This window comes from Oncorhynchus mykiss, chromosome 25, assembly GCF_013265735.2.
Source record: "Oncorhynchus mykiss isolate Arlee chromosome 25, USDA_OmykA_1.1, whole genome shotgun sequence".
Lineage (NCBI taxonomy): Eukaryota > Metazoa > Chordata > Actinopteri > Salmoniformes > Salmonidae > Oncorhynchus > Oncorhynchus mykiss.
The window spans coordinates 35,020,914-35,048,456 of record NC_048589.1 but is presented as its reverse complement, the minus strand read 5'-3'; the positions used below and the strand labels follow the sequence as shown (position 1 = coordinate 35,048,456).

At 45.1% G+C, this 27,543-nt stretch overlaps 1 protein-coding gene across 4 annotated transcripts in view; it reads right to left on the bottom strand.

The window, feature by feature from the left end:
* LOC110505830 (mitotic deacetylase-associated SANT domain protein) overlaps positions 1-27,543 on the bottom strand; it is a 44,250-nt gene that overhangs the window by 8,488 nt on the left and 8,219 nt on the right. For 2 of the 4 annotated variants that reach the window (XM_036963041.1, XM_036963042.1), the window contains exons 2-12: positions 24,204-26,505; positions 21,045-21,365; positions 18,578-18,965; positions 17,928-17,994; positions 15,912-16,054; positions 15,576-15,679; positions 7,523-7,598; positions 6,472-6,560; positions 3,747-3,890; positions 2,251-2,385; positions 1,330-1,514 (exon numbers count right to left, since the gene is read on the bottom strand). In XM_036963041.1, the coding sequence (XP_036818936.1) occupies positions 1,330-1,514; positions 2,251-2,385; positions 3,747-3,890; positions 6,472-6,560; positions 7,523-7,598; positions 15,576-15,679; positions 15,912-16,054; positions 17,928-17,994; positions 18,578-18,965; positions 21,045-21,365; positions 24,204-26,153 (3,602 nt within the window). In that variant the 5' untranslated portion in view covers positions 26,154-26,505. Of the gene's footprint in view, positions 1-1,329; positions 1,515-2,250; positions 2,386-3,746; positions 3,891-6,471; positions 6,561-7,143; positions 7,232-7,522; positions 7,599-15,575; positions 15,680-15,911; positions 16,055-17,927; positions 17,995-18,577; positions 18,966-21,044; positions 21,366-24,203; positions 26,506-27,543 lie in introns of those variants that run through there. The other 2 variants (XM_036963043.1, XM_036963044.1) reach the window with 2 other exon arrangements.

Here is a 27,543-nt window from a genome sequence, read left to right as displayed (position 1 = left end):
TTAACCAGAAACCAACTGAGCTTCCAAATACAATACCTTTAACCAGAAACCAACTGAGCTTCCAAATACATTTAACCAGAAACCAACTGAGCTTCCAAATACAGTACCTTTAACCAGAAACCAACTGAGCTTCCATGTACCTTTAACCAGAAACCAACAGAGCCTCCATGTACCTTTAACCAGAAACCAACTGAGCTTCCAAATACAGTACCTTTAACCAGAAACCAACAGAGCCTCCATGTACCTTTAACCAGAAACCAACAGAGCCTCCATGTACCTTTAACCAGAAACCAACAGAGCCTCCATGTACCTTTAACCAGAAACCAACTGAGCTTCCAAATACAGTACCTTTAACCAGAAACCAACTGAGCTTCTAAGTACCTTTAACCAGAAACCAACTGAGCTTCCATGTACCTTTAACCAGAAACCAACTGAGCTTCCAAATACAGTACCTTTAACCAGAAACCAACTGAACTTCCATGTACCTTTAACCAGAAACCAACTGAGCTTCCATGTACCTTTAACCAGAAACCAACTGAGCTTCCATGTACCTTTAACCAGAAACCAGCTGAGCTTCCAAGTACCTTTAAACAGAAACCAACTGAGCTTCCAAATACAGTACCTTTAACCAGAAACCAACTGAACTTCCATGTACCTTTAACCAGAAACCAACTGAGCTTCCATGTACCTTTAACCAGAAACCAACTGAGCTTCCAAGTACCTTTAACCAGAAACCAACTGAGCCTCCATGTACCTTTAACCAGAAACCAACTGAGCTTCCAAATACAGTACCTTTAACCAGAAACCAACTGAGCCTCCAAATACAGTACCTTTAACCAGAAACCAACTGAGCCTCCAAATACAGTACCTTTAACCAGAAACCAACTGAGCTTCCAAATACATTTAACCAGAAACCAACTGAGCTTCCAAGTACCTTTAACCAGAAACCAACTGAGCTTCCATGTACCTTTAACCAGAAACCAACTGAGCTTCCATGTACCTTTAACCAGAAACCAACTGAGCTTCCAAATACAGTACCTTTAACCAGAAACCAACTGAGCCTCCATGTACCTTTAAACAGAAACCAACTGAGCCTCCATGTACCTTTAACCAGAAACCAACTGAGCTTCCAAGTACCTTTAACCAGAAACCAACTGAGCTTCCAAATACAATACCTTTAACCAGAAACCAACTGAGCCTCCAAATACAGTACCTTTAACCATATAACCACATAGAGAGTTGGGCCATCTTTGACAGTTGACGCTACCATGTTGCTCTGCCTATAGCCATCTAAGATATTCTATTCTAAGACATGTCTCAGACACTTACCTGCCACACTTCTTGCAAGGGAACTCTCCCTCTGGTCCGGCGGGGCCCTTGGTCCCTGATATGGTCCCGGTCTTGGGAGGCGGCCGTGGTTTCGAGGGAGAGGGCTGAGGGGGGTGACTGACCCAGGAAGACATCTGGTCTCTCCTCACATCCTCCTGTGTCTTCAGCACCAGGACCGCTCCAGCCTGCACACACATTTACATACTTAATTGGCAACATTTTATAAGCATTCAAAAGATCATAGATGCAAGGTCACAGGCATGCATACAAAAAACACTGCCAAGCTGCGCATGACAGCTGATCACTGTCAGAGTAGTATCTTGTCAACTGCTTTGCACACACACACCTCTGGTCAGAACACACACTCACACACCTCCCAGCTAGAGCCAAACTAACCTGAACATTGCGTACCTGGTTAGTACAAAATACACTCAATAAAAATCAATATAAGGCTTGTTTTTGACACATTTTTACATCAGACCATACAAAACATAACAAAGCTCAATGTTCCACCAAAGCTCAAGAGGCCACCTTTTAAAACCATAGCTTTCTACCAGGTCACCCAACTAACTGCAGAAAATGGGGAATGGGGTCAGTTTTATGAGTCATCGTTTGCTGACAGAGTGAAATTACGCAACATGGGGAGAGAGGAAGCCAGCCAAGTCAGCTGTTCAGTGTTTAGCCACTAGAGAGCAACAAACTTAACAAAGTTGCAGCTCCCTATCCACTATCCTACTGTGAACTCAGTTAAGGCAAGTTCAAAAGTGCAAATGTTGTTTACTGCATGGGGGCATCAGTGTTGATTACACAAGAAGAAACATAACACATACAGCCATGAAAATGCTCATTCATCTTCTAGTCAGCGTCTCCTCCGTTCCAACACACAGACACACACACTGTCCCCCTGAGTCTCCCACTCACGTTCTCTGTGGCCTGTAACGTCTGTGTCACCCTGCTTGGACTGGAGCCCCGGTGCTTCCTGTCAACTGACCCCTCCCAATTCCTGTTGTCTTCCTCTTCCTTCCGAGATTCTAATCTCTGACAGCTCTGAGAGCTCTGAGAGAGCGCGAGAGAGAGAGAGAGAGAGAAGGAGAAAGATAAGCAATGTTCCCTCGGGACTGCCGTGCAGAAGAAATATCAGACCGCGCAGAGAAGCACGATATTGAACTTTACTGAACTTTCTAGAGTTTTCCCCGTCAGTTAACACTATAAATGTTTCCCTTTACTGTTGGAATTGTGATAGAATCAACACAATATTAGCCACTTTCAATGGAACATACCGAAACAAAACAAACTATAAAATACTCTAGAATGCAAAACTAACTATGCAAAAGATTTTGTTGTAGGCAGAACGCCTCGGAGTCGGATTCTATTGACAGGCACAAGTCAGGCCCGTACTCTACACAGACCGGTGTGCCATAACCAATCAGAGCTGCAGTAGGCCTATATGCAAATAGACCATTGCCATATATGGATCTGTGCCATTCACTTTGATCTGGACTGTGTTTACAGCATGAGCGGTCATCAGATGATGTGCTTGTTTTGAGATCAAAGAGAGAGCTACATGTAGCAACATGTGCACATTTGTTCATCTGTTCATATCCTTTGCTAGTTAGTGAATTATTAGCCCGGTTATAGATCATTTGTAGTCAGCAATGGGGGAGTGATTGCTTCCTGCAAGAGCATAAAATGTGTACATTTCTACCCATCTTAGAAAAGTGAGCCAGTTATAGTTTTTTGTGTGTCTTAAAGGGGCAGTGTTGCATTTTTGAGACAGGCTTGAATAAGCTAAGTAGCCAATAGGCAGAGGGTAGTATAATTTGTCTGATTCTCTGTAATAATGATATGGGAATAATAATGCATTTTATTTGTAAAGTGGTTTCTGGCATCAAACAACACAACAACATTTTCAGTCACCTCCTTGTCTGAAGGACAAGTGGATAAACAGGTTCATGTCAAGCCCTGCAAGTTTCTTTCAAGTCTCATGGAATATAGGCCTACATTGACACCACACATTGGCTGCTAATGTAGGCTAAATGATAGAACAGCTATTTCCATGTTAAAATGTTATGGCATGCATTTTCTCCATTGCTTTTGATGGTAGGCCACATTGGTAGGCCAACATTATGATAAAATAGTCACAGTAGCCCACGTTTACAACTGTAACTTAAAGCGGGTACAGCCTCAGTGTTCACATTAAACACGCGCCGGAAGTTGTACAGAATGTTCAAGTTTACACTCAGCAGACCTACAGTTTTTTGGAGGGAACATTGAAGACAATAATTATTGTACAAAGATTGCTTATGTAGTGTTGTATCTGTTGGTAAAGGGATGGATTGTTTATAGAATCTGTAAATGCTTATGTACTGCTTGTGAATGTGTTATAACATCCTTTTGTAGGTAGTCAATCAACTCACCTTGTGGTCCAGCTCCTCCTCAGTGTTCCTGCTCTCAGGTGGGTCCATGTCTCCGTAGATCAGAGCTCCGTTCCGACCCGTCTTCACCTGCCTCTTATAGCTGTAGTAGAACTCCACACACTGAGCCACCGTCTTAGTGCTTACCTGAACCACCAGACACACACACATCAACAGACACTTCATAGCTACGCCTAGTACATGTTTTAACATACTGTACTGTGTTTTCCTGCTTATAGAGTCTCAAAACTCTATTTGAGTGGTCCACCATGTGGCTTTTAAATCTCTATTTTGTATTGTCAACTAATGTATCTGTAACGTCTGCTTCCAACTCACACTCTCAAACACATAGATCCCCTGAATGCAGCTCACTCTCCAGATCCCAATCACCTGAATTCTGATCACCTGTTCACACACCTGTATGTCATTATCACACACTATTTAGTTCAGTTCTTTGCACTCCATCACTGTGAGGTATTGTTTGTTTTGTGACACGTCTTTCGGAGCTCTGTTTTTCCAGTGATTTACTCCTCCTGTGTATGACAGTTTTTGCCTGCCTTACTAGCGAAACCTTTTGCCTATTCCCTGCCTGTACTTCAGCCTATCGGGTTTCCTGTTATCAATCTATTTCCTGATCTCCCGGACGGCGATACTAGCCTTTTCCCTGCCTTCTACTCAGGCCCAGAAGATAGGATATGCATATAATTGGTAGATTTAGATAGAAAACACTCTGAAGTTTCCAAAAACTGCTAAAATAGTGTCTGTGAGTATAACAGAACTGATTTGGCAGGTGAAAACCTGAGAAAAATCAATTCAGGAAGTAGTAGTTTGTTGTAGTTTTCTATTCAATGCCATTACAGTATCCATTGACTTAGGACTCAAATTGCAGTTCCTATGCCTTCCACTAGATGTCAACAGTCTTTAGAAATTGTTTCAGGCTTGTATTCTGAAAAACGAGGGAGTAAGGGCAGTCTGAATGAGTGGACCCTGCCGTGTCACAGAGCTTTTTCATGCGCGCCGTGTCACAGAGTGCCTTTCTTGTTTACCGTTTATATTGACAACGTTATTGTCCGGTTGAAATATTATCGATTATTTAGACTAAAAACAACCTGAGGATTGAATATAAACATCGTTTGACATGTTTCTATGAACTTTACGGATACATTTAGGATTTTTTTTGTCTGTCTGTTGTGACTGCATTTGAGCCTGTGGATTACTGAAGAAAACGCGCAAACAAAACGGAGGTTTTTGGATATAAAGAGAGACTTTATTGAACAAAAGGAACATTTATTAAATAAATGAATGCCTTCTGAGTGCAACCATATGAAGATCATCAAAGGTAAGTGATTAATTTGTTCTCTATTTCTGACTTGTGTAACTCTTCTAATTGGCTGGTTACTGTTTGTAATGATTTGTCTGCTGGGCGATGTTCTCAAATAATCGTAAGGTATGCTTTCGCCGTAAAGCATTTTAAAATCTGACACCGTGGTTGGATTCACAAGAAGTTCATCTTTAAACCTATGTAAAATAGTTGTATATTTTCTGAATTTTTATAATGAGTATTTCTGTATTTGAATTTGGCGCTCTGCAATATCACTGGATGTTGGCCAGGTGGGATCACTGGATGTTAACCAGAAACCAACTGAGCTTCCATGTACCTTTAACCAGAAACCAACTGAGCATCCCACATACACTAGAGAGGATTTATTAAGTAACCTTTCATCATATTACAGTAATCACGTAGGAATTCTGAATGGGAACAGATTTATCAAAACCCTCAGTTGACTTGTGTATTCTCATTGTCACTCTTGCAGCCCATACCATCACACCTCCTCCTCCATGCTTCACGGTGGGAACCACACATGCGGAGATCATCCATTCACATACTCTGCGTCTCACAAAGACACGATGGTTGGAACCAAAAAGGACAGATTTCCACTGGTGTAATGTCCATTTCTTGTGTTTCTTGGTCTAAGCAAGTCTCTTCTTCTTATTGGTGTTCTTTAGTAGTGGTTTCTTTGCAGCAATTCGATCATGAAGGCCTGATTCATGCAGTCTCCTCTGAACAGTTGATGTTGAGATGTGTCTGTTACTTGAACTCTGTGAAGCATTTATTTGGGCTGCAATTTCTGAGGCTGGTAACTCTAACGAACGTATCCTCTGCAGCACGTATCCTCTGCCGTATCCTCTGCCATAATATGGACTTGGTCTTTTATCAGTATACCACCCCTACCTTGTCACAACACAACTGATTGGCTCAAACAAATTCAATTAACTTTCAACAAGGCACACCTGTTAATTGAAATGCATTCCAGGTGACTACCTCATGAAGATGGTTGAGAGAATGCCAAAAGTGTGCAAAGCTGTCATCAAGGCAAACGGTAGCAACTTTGAAGAATCTCAAATATAAAATATTGTAATGAAACAGCAGGGAGCAGGTCTCTAACCCTCAACCTTTTAGCCCGAGGCTCGGCGCGCTATCGTCTGTGCCGTAAAAGCATGCTTGTGTGGCAGAGTCGATTTCCGCGCTTATAAACTCAGGGTCGTTACAATATATTTAGATTTTTTTAACACTTTTTGGTTACTACATGATTCTATATCTGTTATTTCATCGTTGTAAATGTCGTCACTATTATTCTACAATGTAGAAAATATAAAAACTAAAAACACTGGAATGAGTAGGTGTGTACAAACGTTTGACTGGTACTGTACATGGACTGGTACATACCAGTTTCTGGACCATGAAGAAGTCTTTCTTATAGGCAGCGATCCCTTTGTTAAAGCAACTTCTCTCTACTGGGGTCCAGCTGTCTGACCCTGAGAGAGAGCGAGAATGAGAGAAAACGAGAGAGAAAGAAAGAGAGAGAGAAAGAAAGAGAAAAAACAGACAAAAGAGTGGTGGGGAATTAGACGGACAGACATTGACTGGTGACTGTGACTGTCTGCTTCTGTATGCACAGGGTGGACACACACACACACACACACACACACACGACTGGTTGGACAAACAATGGTTCTCTGTCCTCTGCTTGGGATTAACCAAACGCCACAAACCCAATACCCCCCTCCACCCCCTTCTCTCCCACTCTACCTCTCACTCCGCTCCCATCACCCCCAGCGACACTCTCAATCCTCCACAGTTTCCCTTCCACAGCCAATCCCCCCCTCTCTCCACGGACCCACACCCCTCCACCCATTCCATCCCCCACCAGCTAGCACCTCCCCTCCCTTCAGCTGCCATTGTTTAAGGCTGAGGGGGGCTCTGGAGCCCATCCCTGTTACTAGAGGGGAGGAGAAAAGGACTCATACAAGTATTCAGACAGCACAGGCATGCCTGCAGGAATGCACTTTGACATAACCCAGTGAAGTTTGATTATTCTAATTTCGTAAAAGTACCCACAGAGATTTCTGCACCGAGGCTTGTCTGCAGGAAGAGTAGACAACCCACAGAGAGTTCTGCACCAAGGCTTGTCTGCAGGAAGAGTAGACTACCCACAGAGTGACTTAGAAACAAAGTAAGAGAGTGCCAGAGGAGAGAGCGGCGCAGTAACCATAGACATAATACTGTACAGATATAAAGTCTTATATGTAGGGTTGTAGAATTTCTGTAACTTTTAAAAAAATTCCCAGGTTTTCCAGAAATCCTAGTTAGAGGTTTAGGGATTTTCTGCTTTCCCCCTCCTGATTCCTGGAATTTTACAACCAGGATTTCTGGAAAACCTGGGACTTTCAGAAAAGTGATCAGTATTTTGCAACCCTAGTTCTCTGTCTTGACCAACCGGAGTAGTGGTAGTATCCTAGACGGTGGTTCTTTGGGAAGATGGGGTTTTTCAATAGCAGGAGGGCCAACGCTTCCTGAAAACCAAAAACAACAAATCAAATTAACTCTGAAGAGTAATACATGAAAAATGTCCTGTTTGTTTATTTTTTACAACAGCTTATGAGTCTCCAAGCAATACTTCAAATCCAGGTTTACTTGGCTGGAGCACACACAGGACACTGATCAGAGTTCTATTGGATATTGAGAGGCTGATCTGTCCCTAATAATGAGGGGATGAACTGGGAGATATACTGTAAGAGAGCAACATGCCTCCTGCTGCTGAGACAGAGGGGGAGAGAGCACTTCACACACTGACAGCCACTCTCTGTCTCCTTGACAACAACATGGCCAAATGCTGCAAGCTGAAGCCACTAGTATAGGCCATCTTCCTCTATCTTTCTCTTTATCTCACCCCCTCTAGCTCACTGTCTCTCTCTCTCTATATCTCTCTCATTGAACACATTGCTGTGTTTCTGCCCAAGGCCCCATACATGACCTTTACTCCAGTGTGTCAGCATGTGTGTGTCTACTGTATCAGTGTATGTGTAAGTGTTTTCTACATTGGGAAGATGGAGCACTGAGCATATCTGATAACAAAACAACACATAGATTCAAGGAGAAGATGGCTACTAGCAGGAATAGTGACCTAACTAGCCACTGTGCTGCACCACATCTGTTACATGTTATATACACAGTAGTTAACTTTGCTGAGTGACAAAACTAACAATTCCTCCACCCCTAATACATTTACCATACACCCTAATACCCTTTACCATACCATACACCCTAATACCCTTTACCATACCATACACCCTAATACCTTTACCATACCATACACCCTAATACCTTTACCATACACCCTAATACCCTTTACCATACCCCCTAATACCCTTTACCATACCATACACCCTAATATAATTTACCATACCATACACCCTAATACCCTTTACCATACCATACACCCTAATACCTTTACCATACCATACACCCTAATACCTTTACCATACCATACACCCTAATACATTTACCATACATCCTAATACCCTTTACCATACCATACACCCTAATACCCTTTACCATACCATACACCCTATTACCTTTACCATACAATACACCCTAATACCCTTTACCATATCATACACCCTAATACCTTTACCATATCATACACCCTAATACCTTTACCATACCATACACCCTAATACCCTTTACCATACCATACACCCTTTACCATATCATACACCCTAATACCTTTACCATATCATACACCCTAATACCTTTACCATACCATACACCCTAATACCTTTACCATACCATACACCCTAATTCCTTTACCATACAATACACCCTAATACCCTTTACCATATCATACACCCTAATACCTTTACCATACCATACACCCTAATACCTTTACCATACCATACACCCTAATTCCTTTACCATACAACATGTTATATACACAGTAGTTAACTTTGCTGAGTGACAAAACTAACAATTCCTCCACCCCTAATACCTTTACCATATCATACACCCTAATACCCTTTACCATATCATACACCCTAATACCCTTACCATACCATACACCCTAATACCTTTACCATATTGTCATGACGTTGCCCTCTTTGGGTACAGCAAGCCCCATCCCCCTCTCTCTGCCTCCTACACACAGGCTGCTGTGGTCAGAGAGAGGTCGTAAATGCCGGGAGGAGATTATCTCCTCATGGCCACAGTATAGAGACAGAGTGAATTTTCATAGAGAACAAAGGAATTTCTTCCACCTCACAGAACTTGAGGTCCAAACAACATTTATGTTCTGGAGAAGGTATAAAAGATAGGTGAAGAATCCAGCTACGAACTGGTCCGTTTGTTACAACTTGGTGAAGCTCATTGGAGACGGTGCAGCCACATTACCATAACGCTGTTTATATAATAGCCTCAGATATGAGGTTTACATCTAATTGTTGTTTAAGATTAATGAGTGAAGATGATACTGTTTGTAAAATTGTGTAATGTGATTTTGGACTGTTTAATGAAGGAAACTCCAATTCCCTTTGGAGTTGAACTATATCAGAGGACCGCCCATGAGCCCAGTTATGGTCGGGCATCCTGGGACAGGCCCTTTTCTGCAACTCCCGAATAAAACCCCAACTTTGAGAAGTTCTCAACAGACCATGTTTTCTCTCAATCATGAGAGAACAAAGGTTGCAGACCAGCTTACCTCAATAACAAGAGGGCCAAGGTTTGAGACCAGATGGCTGAATCTTTTAACCATCCCACGTGGTTAAACTCTTAAGACTATTGATTAGACTATCAATACCGACAGAATAAGAACAAGTCTTTGATATTAATTACTAGTCTGCAGCTAGGAATTCGGTATAATTGAACGCGAAGAACGACAACCGCCGACACATCTATCCATAACGACATGAATGAATGTCACTCTGAACTATCCACTCTAACCACGACAGAGAGAGAGAGCGAGAGAGAGAGGACGGAAACTCTCCAACAGAAAAACTTTTCAGCAGAGACCCCGACGACACACTGAGCGTAAATATATATATTTATTGCAATTGTTCTCGAATGAGTGAGCGTTCATGTGCAAAGGATTAGCATTTCAATTGTTATAATTATCAACTGTGTGTTGTCTTATCTCAGTCGACCCCCACTTCCCTTTTGTACACCAAGCCGCGATGCCGGTTTATCCCACTAGGGAAACTCCGTTATTATTTCCTTGTAACTATCAACTGTTTGTTTATGCATTTCTGTGAATTACTTAGTTAATAAATAAATGATTTAAGACAATTGATGTATGGATGACTCATAGTGAAGACTGGGTTTGTGCAGATAACCAACAATCTTTGACGTTTGGAATGAGACTAACGTGAGGTAAAGTAAATAATTAATTAATTCGAAGACAAATTGATCAGATATAAAATATCTGAAAAATTATAACTTTGTAATCTGAATATTTTCTTGGTGCCCCGACTTCCTAGTTAATTACAGTTACATGATTAATCATGATTTAATCGCGTAATACTAATTACAGAGAATCTTTGATAAAAACTAAAAGTCTTCATTTAATGATAGTAAAGACACGACACTACCACACACCCTACCATACCATACACCCTAATACCTTTACCATACACCGTAATACCCTTACCAAACCATACACCCTAATACCCTTACCAAACCATACACCCTAATACCCTTACCAAACCATACACCCTAATACCCTTACCAAACCATACACCCTAATACCTTTACCATACACCGTAATACCCTTACCAAACCATACACCCTAATACCCTTACCAAACCATACACCTTAATACCCTTACCAAACCATACACCCTAATACCCTTACCAAACCATACACCTTAATACCTTTACCATACACCGTAATACCCTTACCAAACCATACACCCTAATACCCTTACCAAACCATACACCCCAATACCCTTACCAAACCATACACCTTAATACCCTTACCAAACCATACACCCTAATAGCCTTACCAAACCATATACCCTTACCAAACCATACACCCTAAAACCCTTACCAAACCATGCACCCTAATACCCCTACCAAACCATACACCCTAATACCCTTACCAAACCATACACCCTAATACCCTTACCAAACCATACACCTTAATACCCTTACCAAACCATACACCTTAATACCCTTACCAAACCATACACCTTAATACCCTTACCAAACCATACACCCTAATAGCCTTACCAAACCATATACCCTTACCAAACCATACACCCTAAAACCCTTACCAAACCATGCACCCTAATACCCCTACCAAACCATACACCCTAATACCCTTACCAAACCATACACCCTAAAACCCTTGCCAAACCATACACCCTAATACTCTTACCAAAGCATACACCGTAATACCCTTACCATACCATACACCGTAATACCCCTACCATACCATACACCCTAATACCCCTACCATACCATACACCCTAATACTCTTACCAAAGCAGACACCCTAATACTCTTACCATACCATACACCGTAATACTCTTACCATACACCCTAATACCCCTACCATACCATACACCCTAATACTCTTACTAAAGCAGACACCCTAATACTCTTACCATATCATACACCCTAATACTCTTACCAAAGCAGACACCCTAATACTCTTACCATACCATACACCGTAATACTCTTACCATACCATACACCCTAATACCCCTACCATACCATACACCCTAATACTCTTACCAAAGCAGACACCCTAATGCTCTTACCATACCATACACACTAATACCCTTACCAAAGCAGACACCCTAATACCCCTACCATACCATACACCATAATACTCTTACCAAACCATACACCCTAATACCCTTACCATACCATACACCCTAATACTCTTACCATACACCCTAATACCCCTACCATACCATACACCCTAATACTCTTACCATACCATACACCCTAATACTCTTACCATACCATACACCCTAATACCCCTACCATACCATACACCCTAATACTCTTACCATACCATACACCCTAATACCCTTACCATACCATACACCCTAATACCCTTACCATACCATACACCCTAATACCCTTACCATACCATACACACTAATACCATTACCATACCATACACACTAATACTCTTACCATACCCCCTAATACTCTTACCATACCATACACCCTAATACCCCTACCATACCATACACCCTAATACTCTTACCATACCATACACCCTAATACCCTTACCATACCATACACCCTAATACCTCACCATACTATTTTATTTATTTATATTTCACCTTTATTTAACCAGGTAGGTTTATTTGTAGGTTTATTTGAACAGTGAGAGACAGAATAACAACAACAAAATCCAGAAAAACGCATGTCAAAAATGTTATAAATTGATTTGCAATAAAATTAAAATAAAATGAAATAAGTATTTGACCCCTCTGCAAAACATGACTTAGTACTTAGTGGCAAAACCCTTGTTGGCAATCAGAGGTCAGACGTTTCTTGTAGTTGGCCACCAGGAGGGATTTTGTCCCACTCCTCTTTGCAGATCTTCTCCAAGTCATTAAGGTTTTGAGGCTGATGTTTGGCAACTCGAACCTTCAGCTCCCTCCACAGATTTTCTATGGGATTTGAGTTGATGCCAAATAGCTCAATTATGGTCTCATCTGACCACAACACTTTCACCCAGTTGTCCACTGAATCATTCAGATGTTCATTGGCAAACTTCAGACGGGCATGTATATGTGCTTTCTTGAGCAGGGGGAACTTGCAGGCACTGCAGGATTTCAGTCCTTCACAGCCTAGTGTGTTACCAATTGTTTTCTTAGTGACTATGGTCCCAGCTGCCTTAAGATCATTGACAAGATCCTCCCGTGTAGTTCTGGGCTGATTCCTCACCGTTCTCATGATCATTGCAACTCCACGAGGGGAGATCTTGCATGGAGCCCCAGGCTGAGGGAGATTGACTGTTCTTTTGTGTTTCTACCATTTGCAATAATCACGCCAACTGTTGTCACCTTCTCACCAAGCTACTTGGCGATGATCTTGTAGCCCATTCCAGCCTTGTGTAAGTCTACAATCTTGTCCCTGACATCCTTGGAGAGCTCTTTGGTCTTGGCCATGGTGGAGAGTTTGGAATCTGATTGATTGATTGCTTCTGTGGACAGGTGTCTTTTATACAGGTAACAAAGTGAGATTAGGAGCACTCCCTTTAAGAGTGTGTTCCTAATCTCAGCTCGTTACCTGTATAAAAGACACCTGGGAGCCAGAAATCTTTCTGATTGAGAGGGGGTCAAATACTTATTTCCCTCACTGTTTCTCACTGTTCAAATAAACCTGCCATTAAAAAATAAACTGGTCATTTCTTTGTCAGTGGGCAAACGGGATCAAATACTATTTTCCCTCACTGTAAGTATCAAAAGTAAAAATTTAAATCATTTCAAATTCCTTATATTAAGCAAACCAGATGGCACCATTTTCTTGTTTTTGGAATTTACGGATAGCCAGGGGCACACTCTAACATTCAGACATTATTTACAAACTAAGCCTGTGTGTTTAGTGAGGCCACCAGATCAGAGGCAGTAGGGATGACCAGGGATGTTCTCTTGATACGTGCGTGAATTGGACCATTTTCCTGTCCTGCTAAGCATTCTTAATGACTACTTTTGGGTGTCAAGGTAAATGTATGGAGTAAAAAGATAAATATTTTCTTCAAGAATGTAGTGAATTAAAAGTAGCCAAAAATCTAAATAGTAGAGTACTGTCACGTTCTGACCTTAGTTCTTTTGTTATGTCTCTTGTTTTAGTATGGTCAGGGCATGAGTTGTGTGGGTTGTCTATGTTTGTTTTTCTATGAGTTGGTATTTCTGTGTTTGGCCTAGTATGGTTCTCAATCAGAGGCAGCTGTCAATCGTTGTCCCTGATTGAGAACCATACTTAGGCAGCCTGTTTTCACCCTTGATTTGTGGGTGATTATTTTCTGTGTCTGTGTGTTCCACACGGAACTGTTTCGGGTTTTTGTTATTTCACAGTGTTATTCTGTATTTTTCTGTGTTCTATTAAAAGTATCATGAACACTTACCACGCTGCGCATTGGTCCTCCGATCCTTCCTACTACTCCTCGTCAGAGGAGGAAGAAGACCGTTACAAGTACTGATACCCTCCAAAACGACTTAAGTAGTACTTTCAATTATTTTTACTTATTCACTTTACACCACTGCAAACAACCTAATAGCCTTACCATACCCCCTAATACCCTTATCATACCATACACCCTGATACCCTTACCATAGCATACCATACCCCCAAATACCCTTATCATACCATACACCCTAATACCCTTTACCATAGCATACCATACAACCTAATAGCCTTACCATACCATACACCCTAATACCCTTACCATACACCCTAATACCCTTTACCATAGCATACCATACAACCTAATAGCCTTACCATACCATACACCCTAATACCCTTATCATACCATACACCCTGATACCCTTACCATAGCATACCATACACCCTAATACCCTTACCATAGCATACCATACACCCTAATACCCTTACCATAGCATACCATACACCCTAATACCCTTACCATAGCATACCATACACCCTAATACCCTTACCATAGCATACCATACACCCTAATACCCTTACCGTAGCATACCATACATCCTAATACCCTTACCATAGCATACCATACATCCTAATACCCTTAACATAGCATACACCCTAATACCCTTTACCATAGCATACCATACAACCTAATACCCTTACCATACCATACACCCTAATACCCTTTACCATAGCATACCATACAACCTAACAGCCTTACCATACCATACACCCTAATACCCTTTACCATAGCATACCATACAACCTAATAGCCTTACCATACCATACACCCTAATACCCTTATCATACCATACACCCTGATTCCCTTACCATAGCATACCATACACCCTAATACCCTTACCATACCATACACCATAATACCCTTACAATAGCATACCATACACCCCAATACCCTTTACCATATCATACACCCTTATACCCTTACCATACCATATACCCTAATAGCATTACCATACCATACACCCTAATACCCTTACCATAGCATACACCATTTGTGTTTGCTGGTGGTAGAGAGTGCTGTGCTAAATGGCTCAAATGAAAACATAAACATTGAATGCATTGTGTATGTATTCGGTGGTGGTATTGCAAGAAATGCTGGTATGGATATTGGAACACAGCCGGGGTCCAGTTAAATCCCACCCACCAAAGCCAAGATTGTACTCTGTTCAGTACACGCAAGATGGAAGAAAACCCTCACAAACAGAGGTACAATCTGTCAACACCTAAACACTCTTTTTCATTTTCAGTTTCAAACCATTTTGCTACAATGTGCCCTAATGAATGCGACCCAGCTCTCACCCCTCCCTGTCTTCCCTCTTCAGTCATCATGACCCATCATGCATTTCTCACCATGATGTCACCCTTGCACTCGTACAGGCAGTGCAGAGCCAGCTCCTGATTGGTCCCTCCACCATGCAGAGCGCTTGAGCACGCCAGGTTCATGAGGTCATCCACTGAAGAGAGAGAGGGGGTGGGGGGAAGGGGGAGGGAGAGGGGGGAGGGAGAGAGAGAAAGAGAGGTTGTGATTGAGATACTGTAGCATGATCAGCAAATGTTTTCCACTGGGTTCTTCACATCACTACTGAATGCTTGATTTACTGACTCATTTCTATTGGATAATACCAACCTGGTTAATGACAGTATCATTGGTGGGACAGTTAGCTGATACTTTTGTTAGTGTATTACCTCTCTCCTGGTCTTCAGGTTTAGCCTCCAGGTCGTGGAGAGGAGCCCAGACCAGCTCAGCCTTGGGATGGTCTTGTTGGACCGCTGAACGCTGCCTCAGCTCTGGTACCTCTGCCTGGTACCTCACACCGATGTTTATACGCCTGAGATGACAGAATGTATAGCCAGTGGTCAGTTGGAGAGACGGGAGACACTTTCAGAAATGCGTATGATATGCAGTCTCTCTGTCCTGCTATAGCATAGCCTCCATTATTACAATTCTAGATCATATTGTTGTGATTGACAGGGAAGCTTTCATAACTTAGGTATATTGTTTATTTAAAGAAAAATCATGTGAATAAGTGTTCTTATACAGACATGTAGTTAACTAGTGGAATGTTTACATATCTCGTATTACTCATCTGATATGTATATACTGTATCCATCACTATCTATTCTTTACAATCTATTGCATCTTAGCCACTCTGTCGCTGCTCATCCATATATTTTATACTTATATATTCTCATCCCATTCCTTTACTAGATTGTATGCATTAGGTTTTGTTGTGGAATTAGATATTACCTGTTAGATACTTCTGCACTGTCGGATTTAGAAGCACAAAATTTTGCTAGACTCACAATAACATCTGCTAACCAGGTGTATGTGACCAATAACATTTGATTTGAATTGATAAGGTCGGCTGGTTTACAGAAATAAGCCACAGCTAATCATTTAAAAAACTGTCTGCTGCACTGAAGCAACCAGACGGTGATAAAGTGGTTGATCAGGTCACCCCCAGGATACCCCTCCAATGATAGCTAACGGCAGCTTTGAAAACAGCTCCCTGTGTACTAATTGCACCTGGCTGCAGCCTGCTAGCTCAGTTCAGTTCTCCTCCCAGAATGAGCTAGCTGGAGTGTGTTCAGCAGGGCACAACGTTGTAGAACGTTCAGATAAAAATATATTAGGCCTCTGTGGTAAAAACAAACAAGCATCTGTGGATGTAGAATAAAGAATCACTTCAGCTCTATTCATTTGATTTCTATCAGCAACGTTCACAAAGTTTGCCTCCTAAACTGACCCTGCTGTAAGCTGATCTGGCTCACGACTACATGGACTTGTCCAATAAGAAACAATCGTGTTTGTTTCCCCGCTGCAAAACGTTTTGTTACATTGTACACTAATCAACAGGCCCCTGCTGTAAGCTGATCTTGCTCAGAGGTTTGAGGGGGGGGGGGTGTTTAAGGAGGAAGAAGAGGAAGCAGAGGAGGCTGGTTGCTCTAGACTCAGCTGAAAGACCTGATTTATCACCACTGGAGGTTACCCCTGCCTGGCCCGCCCGGCCGCCCTGATTACTAGCCAGCTGCTACCAGTCAGAGAGAGGAAGAAAGGGAAGACAATCCACAATGCACCCTGTTTTTCTCTCACCAAGCAATCGCCACTCCCCCACCTCCCACACACACACTCACACACACACACTCCTCTGTCTTTGTGAATAAAATCAGGACCGTGATACAGGCTAACTGGGTCAGATCCAAAGCACCCAATCTATCCTTTCATAACTAACACAAAAACAGTCCTCCTCTACTGCAGCACATATCAATAGACTCAGCACCATCACTGAGAAAGACACACAGTGTACCATTTGACTAGTTGTTTGGCCTTGGATGAATATCTTCTCTGACTCTAACTTTGATTTAAGAGTACTTTGATTTAAGAGTACTTTGATTTCAGAGTATTTTGATTTAAAAGTACTTTAGCCTCTCAGGCTCGAATCTTAAACTTGAGATCCATACACGTAACTGATAATGGGATGAAAGAAGTATGGAGGGTGGTGTGTTCTCTGTGTGTGTGTGTGTGTGTGTGTGTTCTGTGTGTGTGTGTGTGTGTGTGTGTGTGTGTGTGTGTGTGTGTGTGTGTGTGTGTGTGTGTGTGTGTTCTGTGTGTGTGTGTGTGTGTGTGTGTGTGTGTGTGTGTGTGTGTCTGTGTGTGTGTGTGTTCTGTGTGTGTGTGTGTGTGTGTGTGTGTGTACTCACGGTTCTATGCTGACTGGAGTGGCCTCACCGATCGTTGAGAGCAGAGGTGGGGTTATGTCAACGCTGTCTGAAAAACACAACACCAAAAAAATAGTCCGTTAAATGTACTATTCTTATCTCTTCTTACAACAGAAAATATTTAGTACAGCAGATTTTGAGGAAGTGAGCTTACTTCATGCGTATTACTCAAGAAATGTTTATATGAGGGAATAAAGTTATGGTCCAACTCACACAGCTACAGTTCATTCTGATGACAGCTTGTTTAAATCCTAATGGCCGGTTTCACGTTCCCAGATTAAGTTTAGCCCTGGACTAAAAAGCATGCTCAATAGATAATCTTAGCTTTATCTGGATCTGGGGAAACCAGTGCAAAGGCATCTGCAAACCCCAGTAGCACTCAGGTAGGCTATGTTTGAACTACAACCCCCAGAAGCATCCAGCTAGGTAGAGTATGTTTGGACTACAACCCCAGTAGGACACAGGTTGAGCAGGTTTGGACTAAAAACCCCAAAAGAAACAGGTTAAGTAGGTTTGGACTACAACCCCCAGAAGAAACAGGTTAAGTAGGTTTGGACTACAACCCCCAGAAGCACAGGGGGTTGAGTAGGTTTGGACTACAACCCCAGTAGGCCCCAGATAGTGGTACTCACTGGATCGCAGCAGGCTGCGTGTGGCTGATTTGGGCGTGATGGGTGGAGGCAGACCCTGGGTGGAGGCAGACCCTGGCTGGAGGCAGACCCTGGCTGGAGGCAGACCCTGGCTGGATGCAGCAGAGGAGAGGAAGGTAGAAAAGTAGAGACCTGATCCCTCTCTCACCGGGCTGAGGATGGGCGGGGGGGTGTAGGGCGGCATGGTCAGGGGGTTGTCTATTAGCCGGACAGGGGAGCGGAGGTGGCTCTGGTAGGGAGTGATGCAGGAGTAGACAGGAGGGGCGATGAAGGTGCCAGGCTTGGGAGGCGGGATGAAGAGGGGTTCGGGCCGGGGACGGCGTTTGGGCTTCTTGCCGTCGTTGTCGTTCCCTCCCTCCATTCCACCGTTCTAAAGAAGGAGGTAGAACATCAGTACAAACACAGAAATACATGACTGCTACTGTCCACCCTGTTCCCCCTGTCCACCATGTCCACCCTGTCTCCCTGTCCACCCTGTTCTCCTGTCCACCCTGTTTTCCTGTTCACCCTGTTCTCCTGTCCACCATGTCCACCCTGTCTCCATGTCCACCCTGTCTCCCTGTCCACCATGTCCACCCTGTTCTCCCTGTCCACCCTGTTCTCCCTGTCCACCATGTCCACCCTGTTCTCCCTGTCCACCATGTCCACCCTGTCTCCATGTCCACCATGTCTCCCTGTCCACCCTGTCTCCCTGTCCACCCTGTTCTCCTGTCCACCCTGTTCTCCTGTCCACCCTGTTTTCCTGTCCACCCTGTTCCCCTGTCCACCCTGTTCCCCTGTCTCCCTGTCCACCATGTCTCCCTGTCCACCCTGTCCACTATGTCTCCCTGTCCACTATGTCTCCCTGTCCACCATGTCTCCATGTCCACTATGTCTCCCTGTCCACCCTGTCCACTATGTCTCCCTGTCCACCATGTCTCCATGTCCACTATGTCTCCCTGTCCACCCTGTCCACTATGTCTCCATGTCCACCATGTCTCCATGTCCACCCTGTTATCCTGTCCACCATGTCTCCATGTCCACTATGTCTCCCTGTCCACCCTGTCCACTATGTCTCCCTGTCCACCATGTCTCCATGTCCACCATGTCCACCCTGTTCTCCTGTCCACCCTGTTCTCCTGTCCACCCTGTTCTCCTGTCCACCCTGTTCTCCTGTCCACCCTGTTCTCCTGTCCACCATGTTCTCCTGTCCACCCTGTTCTCCTGTCCACCCTGTTCTCCTGTCCACCCTGTTCTCCTATCCACCCTGTTCTCCCTGTCCACCATGTCTCCCTGTCCACCATGTCTCCCTGTCCACTATGTCTCCCTGTCCACCATGTTTCCCTGTCCACCCTGTTCTCCCTGTCCACCATGTCTCCCTGTCCACCATGTCTCCCTGTCCACTATGTCTCCCTGTCCACCCTGTTCAATATGTCTCCCTGTCCACCATGTCTCCATGTCCACTATGTCTCCCTGTCCACCCTGTCCACTATGTCTCCCTGTCCACCATGTCTCCATGTCCACTATGTCTCCCTGTCCACCCTGTCCACTATGTCTCCATGTCCACCCTGTTTCCCTGTCCACCCTGTTTCCCTGTCCACCCTGTTTCCCTGTCCACCATGTCTCCCTGTCCACCATGTCTCCCTGTCCACCATGTCTCCCTGTCCACCATGTCCACCCTGTCCACCATGTCTCCCTGTCCACCATGTCTCCATGTCCACCCTGTCCACCCTGTTTCCCTGTCCACCCTGTTTTCCTATCCACCCTGTTCCCCTGTCCACCCTGTTCCCCTGTCCACTCTGTTCCCCATGTCCACTGTCTCCCTGTCCACCCTGTTCCCCTGTCCACCATGTCCACTGTCTCCCTGTCCACCCTGTTTCCCTGTCCACCCTGTTTCCCTGTCCACCATGTCCATCATGTCCACTATGTCTCCCTGTCCACCCTGTTCCCCTGTCCACATCCCTATACACCAGTTAGTATGAAGCACTGTTTACAGCATGCAGTCTAAGTGAGTTGTTCATCTGGTCAGACACTAGAGAGGATACATTCTACATCAGGGGTCTCCAGCAGGTCACTAGGGGAATTAAAGGAGAAATGTGGAAATGTTCTATTTTGTACATTATCCCCCTACACATAACATGTCCAGTACACCACCACCCTGGTTATTGTACAGTACAGTACAGTACAAGGAAATATATCTCCATCTATAGTGTGGATAGCCCCTGCTAATAATCTCCTTGACCTGATCTGGAGCAGCAGGGAGGGGGGGGGGGGGGGGCAGGGTTGGAATGAGGGCAGAGGGGAGAGAGAGACATGGGTGCAAGAGCATGGTGGCAGGATATGTAGGATTGTGATAGATTATATGGAAACAGAGATATGAACCAAGCCTCTACTTATGGTACTAGAGGAGACGTTAGTAAGGTGTGTGTGTGTGTGGGGGGGGGGGGGGGGGGGGGGCACTAGCACCTACCTGTCCTGAGCTCTCTGACAGAGAGTTTCTGAGAGATCGCCTGCGGGTGACAATGACGGAGGGTTTGCCATCCATACTGGTCACGTCCTGAAGGGTGAAGGGTCTCTGTGGCCAGCCTGTCCCCGGGGTAGAGTGCTCCCCGTCTGGGGAGGACGAGGACGAGGACGGGTCTGGCCTTCGTACGGGGACTGACACAGGGATGACCAGGGGCATCATGCTCTCATCACGGGGCCGCTTGGCACTGTGGCCCCCTGAATCCTTGTCCATGGTCCCTCGCCCTGGCGCTGGTCTCTGGGGGCTCCAGGGCCTGTGGTGCTGTGCCTGACGATGAGACAGACAGATACACACATCATCAAATACCTGACTGGAGAGGCTACCTGAACAGGCTTCCTTTACAGATCAAATGAGCAAACAAACAACTTACGACTTCATGTGTTGTCGTACTGAAGTGAACCTATATTATAATACGACCAGGAAGGAAAAACTAGCATAATGCTGTTAATTGACTTTCAATTCCCTAAACAAACATCATACAATTAAGTGAAGATGTAGAGTATTTCATCAGCTGAAGCCCATAGGAGTGAGTGTGGCAGACACCTATAGGAGTGAGTGAGTGTGGCAGACACCTATAGGAGTGAGTGAGTGAGGCAGACACATATAGGAGTGAGTGTGTGTGACAGACACCTATAGGAGTGAGTGAGTGTGGCAGACACCGATAGGAGTGAGTGAGTGAGGCAGACACCTATAGGAGTGAGTGAGTGAGGCAGACACCTATAGGAGTGAGTGAGTGAGGCAGACACCTATAGGAGTGAGTGAGTGCGGCAGACACCTATAGGAGTGAGTGAGTGAGGCAGACACCTATAGGAGCGAGTGAGTGAGGCAGACACCTGTAGGAGCGAGTGAGTGAGGCAGACACCTATAGGAGCGAGTGAGTGAGGCAGACACCTATAGGAGTGAGTGAGTGTGGCAAACACCTATAGGAGCGAGTGAGTGTAGCAGACACCTATAGGAGTGAGTGAGTGTGGCAGACACCGATAGGAGTGAGTGAGTGAGGCAGACACCTATAGGAGTGAGTGAGTGAGGCAGACACCTATAGGAGCGAGTGAGTGAGGCAGACACCTATAGGAGTGAGTGAGTGTGGCAGACACCTATAGGAGTGAGTGAATGTGGCAGACACCTATAGGAGTGAGTGAATGTGGCAGACACCTGTAGGAGTAAGTGAATGTGGCAAACACCTATAGGAGTGAGTGAGTGTAGCAGACACCTATAGGAGTGAGTGAGTGAGGCAGACACCTATAGGAGTGAGTGAGTGTGGCAGACACCGATAGGAGTGAGTGAGTGAGGCAGACACCTATAGGAGCGAGTGAGTGAGGCAGACACCTATAGGAGTGAGTGAGTGTGGCAGACACCTATAGGAGTGAGTATGACCTGATGCTGGAGGCCTATACACTGTTAATTCCCAGTGGAAAACTCCAGCCCCAACACCAGGACAGGAGAAAGAGAGGCATACATTTAGCTGAGCACTGCACAAGTACACCCCCCCCTATAGTAGTTTCAACCCTATGATGGAATGAACGGGGGAGGGGCTTCAGCCCTATGATGGAATGAATGGGGGAGGGGTTTCAGCCCTATGTTGGAATGAATGGGGGAGGGGTTTCAGCCCTATGATGGAATGAATGGGGGAGGGGTTTCAGCCCTATGTTGGAATGAATGGGGGAGGGGTTTCAGCCCTATGATGCAATGAACGGGGGAGGGGTTTCAGCCCTATGTTGGAATGAATGGGGGAGGGGTTTCAGCCCTATGTTGGAATGAATGGGGGAGGGGTTTCAGCCCTATGATGGAATGAACGGGGGAGGGGTTTCAGCCCTATGATGGAATGAATGGGGGAGGGGTTTCAGCCCTATGATGGAATGAATGGGGGAGGGGTTTCAGCCCTATGATGGAATGAATGGGGGAGGATGGAGGAGTGCTGAGTGAAACAGGACCAGTCAGCATTCAGCAGGTTAACCTAGCAGTCCTAGTCTATATTCTATATGGTGAGGCATGAGGCAGACACGGGGGATGCACCGTTACACGCTAGATGTAACTGCACCGTCATGTAGGGGAAGACCAAGTCGTCTGCATATACCCCATACCACCCCCACGTTGTAAAATATAGAGAGAGTAAAAGCAGGGGAGCAGGTTCTACTCTTTATGGTTCTTTTCTGGTGTTTTGTGGTGGAAAACCAAGCTGGTGGAGCGTAACACAACAACCCTGTTACCCGTAGATAGACAACCCTGTTACCCGTAGATAGACAACCCTGTTAGCCGTAGATAGACAACCCTGTTACCCGTAGATAGACAACCCTGTTACCCGTAGATAGACAAAGCTAGAAATGTTTTAACAACAACAACAAAATTGTGAAGCTTGCATTCAATTGCCCCTCCCTGTTGCACACAACACACTTCAATTTCCTGTCACAAGGGGATTAATGGCTAATTTAAGATTAAATCATCAACCCTGTTACGGTCAACACTGTTACTTTATTTGGCCCTTACTATAGTCATTTTTTATTATCCTCTTGAGATTCTCTTTTATGAAGTTGAACATTTGCTCTTTATGACACAATGTTAAAATTAGGTGAAATCAAACTTTTTTTTCAATCAAGTTACACCTCTCAAAAGGCACTGAATTGGTTGAACGACATTTAGGGCACTAGGTTGCACTGAGGACAAAATATCCCCGTGGTTTGCATTTCTTGCTGTTTGTTGCACACACACAAAATAGGAGTATTGCTTATCATTTTTAGAATTTGCGTTATAACATGAGTAATTGTGCATCTGTAACCTAACAATAAACCGCTTCCATGAAGACAGACCGTGCTAAATCATTCAGATACTGCTGTGTTAATATTGGGATGATGATTGCTTATTCTGCTCAGTGCTAATCATTCATAAACAACATCATTTCAGGCTCGATTGGCCTTGGCAGGTGCATTAAGCTTTTTGTTTCTGATCTACTTCTAGATAAGGGAGCCAGAATCACTCTGCCATTATACAAAGGTAAACAACAACGAAATGGATTGTTTTAACAACATTCATCAAAGAGGACTGTTATTGCAGCTCCTCAAGCCCAACAGTACTAGCAGAAACAGTTACCAGGGTAGCAGAAACAGTTACCTTGACGATGTGTGGCGGTAGGGACTCCATCTCTGAGGCTTTCTGGGCCAGCGTCTCCAGGTTAACCTCCTGGGAGACCCTCCGTTTCCTGCGTGTGCTCTGGATGACCCCTGTAGGGGCCATCTGGGCAACGTGGACTTCATCCGCCTTCGGTGCTCCTCCTGGCTCCTCAGAGGCCCCATTCTGGGCCCCATCAGATGGTATGAGGAAGGGGTTGTCAACTGGTGGTGGTCCACCTTCCTTGGAGAGTCTCCTGGACCTTCGAGGCTGCAGCTGGATATGGGGAGGTTGGAGCTGGGTCTCCGTGGGGGGGAGCTGGGAGTCTGTTTGGGGGGGGATGTTTGGAGGGTCTGGGGACATCTCCTGGAGGTCTGGGGAGGATGCTGCCTGAGCACAGGGCTCTTGGGAGGGCAGTAACACGGGTGGCTGGGAGTGAGGGTGTTGGTGGGTAGGTGGGTTCTGGCTGCTGGGGTAGTATTCTAGAACATGTTGGGGTTGTTGCTGCTGCAATTGCTGTTGTTCTATTTGTTGTTGCTGCTGCTGCTGTAATTGTTGCTGTATTTGCTGTTGCTGTTGTATTTGTTGTTGCTGTTCTAACTGTTGCTCTTGTTGTATGTGTAGTTGTTGTTGCTGTTGATGCTGAAGCATTTGCTGCTGTTGCATCTTATGATGTTGTTGTTGCATTTGTTGTTGATGCTGTATTATTTGTTTCTGTTGCTGTTGTCGTTGTTGCAGCTGCTGCTGGAGCTGTGGATGCTGTTGGTTCTGTTGCAGCTGCTGCTGGAGCTGTGGATGCTGTTGGGTCTGTTGCAGCTGCTGCTGGAGCTGTGGATGCTGTTGGGTCTGTTGCAGCTGCTGCTGGAGCTGTGAATGCTGTTGGGTCTGTTGCAGCTGCTGCTGGAGCTGTGGATGCTGTTGGGTCTGTTGCAGCTGCTGCTGGAGCTGTGGATGCTGTTGGGTCTGTTGCAGCTTCTGCTGGAGCTGTGGATGCTGTTGGGTCTGTTGCAGCTTCTGCTGGAGCTGTGGATGCTGTTGGGTCTGTGGATGTGGTTGGGGTTTGGGCTGTTGGGAATTGTAGTTCAGATTAGGTAAAGTCCTATTGCCCCCCTGAAACACCTGGTAGTAGCCAGCCGTTAGGTGTTGCTTAGGCTGGCCGAAGGCTAGCTGGAAGGGCTGAAGCACGGAGCTGCTCCCAGGGTTGGATGTGCTGTGCTGCTGGGCATTTAGAGCCCCAGGCTTAAGGGTCTGTGGGAATGACTGAGTCTGTGACTGCTGTTGCTGTTGGGAAGCCTGATGCTGCTGCTCCCACTCTAGGCTGGGAGGCTTGGCCACGTCTCTAACGTCTCTGTAGGCCTCTCCTACAGCAGGCAGGGGGTTAACCACCTGCTGCGGCTGGGGAGGCTGCTTCTCTGCAGCCCTACTAGGAGACTGTGGCTGCTGTGGCTGCAGGGGTGGAGGCCCCTCACAGATCTGCTGCTTGGAAAAGGCAGTCTGGGTCTGGGACCGTGAGTCACTGACGTTGACGCCCCCTAGGTACGGAGCAAAGTTCTGACCCCAGTTAGCCATAGTGACACCCTGTGTCCAGTTCCCAGTCTCAGTCCCAGTTCTCTGTTGAGGCTGTGGTTGAGCTGCTGGGTCCTGGTGTGCCCACTTCATGGGTACAGTCTGTTGGTAATGTCCCCGACTCTGGTCTCCTTTCTCTGGACTGAAGATCACTGAGTTGAGGTACATACCAGTATGTGGAGCCTCTGGGTTGGAGGTTGTGGAGGTGACGGTGCCTGCAGCCTTACTCTGGCCAGGACCAGGATCTGAGGCTGGGGCACCAAGGCCGTAGCAAGAACCTTCTGGATTCTGTTGAGAAGACGTCTCCTTCATCGCCACTCCTTGGTCGTTAAAAAAAGAGATGCGCTTGCCTGTTCTCTTACTGTTGGGTAAACTCATGGCTGGCATGAATAACGGGGCGAGGTAGGGGGACTATGGGGTACTAGGTGCATAACAGTCCCCCAACCACACAGACCACCAATCAACGTATGTCCCAAAGTGGCCCTCTTCCACTGGCCTTATCTGAAGATAAAGGGAATAGAAAGTTCACAGCACACACCCTAGGAGAGGGGGTTGCATATTTTAACGAAAATCACCAAACCACATATGCAACCAAAAACCAAGGAGTTGGATTGGACGTAGACAAAACCCAATCTTCTCCTTCTCCCCTTGAACTCCTCTTCCTGCTGTACTGAGAGGTTGCCGGTGCTGATAGAGATGTCTGGATGTCCACTGGCCTCGTTCATTCATGGGAGACACCCTGTGAAGAGACCAGAGGGGTCAAGTTACAGGACAGTCCAGAGAGGTCCCCATAGGGTTCCTAATGGACCTATTGTTAAAGCTGCCTGCTGCCATGTAAAAACCCTTTCCAACACAATGCAGTACCAGTGAAAGGTAACGGGTTGGGTGGGAAAGAAAGACAGATAGGAATGAAAGTGTGTGTGTGTGTTGAAAGTGTGCCTGCCTGGCTCCATGCATGCAGTGTGTCCTTACCTCTGTCATGTGAGCTGAGCTAGTAATGACACAGCCTAGCACACACACATAGTCACACACACAGTCACACACACACAGTCCCACACACACACAGTCACACACACACATAGTTACACACACACACGCACCTAGTCGCCCAGTTACACACACACACAGCCACACACCTAGTTGCCCAGTTACACACACAGTCCCACACACACACACACACTGAAGCTGGACTCCCTTGCAGAAGACATGTTGTTATAAAGGTTAAATACCTGCTGATCACATGGTAACTAAGTGGTTGCAACAGTCAAATGACCGCTTCAAGCCACCATCACTTTACATTAGGTTCTGAGAGTGACACAGCAGGATGCACTACAGCCATCACACACACAGACACACAAACGCACACACATATACACACAGACCCTGGCCGAGACCCCACTCTCCGAGGGTGTCTCAGGGAGAGTTGGGATACGCAAAAAAACACACATTTCCAATTCACACATGCATATTAATACACACTTGTACATGTGTGAAATAAGGCAAATATAAGCACCCATGTTTTATTATTACACACACCACACAGTGTGAGAATAAGTGTGATTTTACCAATATTCACCGCTGAGGCCCATTTTCTCATTTCTACTGTCATATTAAAGCTTCCTCTTGAATGTACTTGACTTGCTGTAACAAGGGCTTTATAAATACACTTTATTGATTGGTTGACTTGTCTGTCTGGGTAGTCTGTCTGGGCAGTCACCCCTTGACCTTGTTCCTGCTTCTTCAAAAGGGGAACCTGTCACCCCTTGACCTTGTTCCT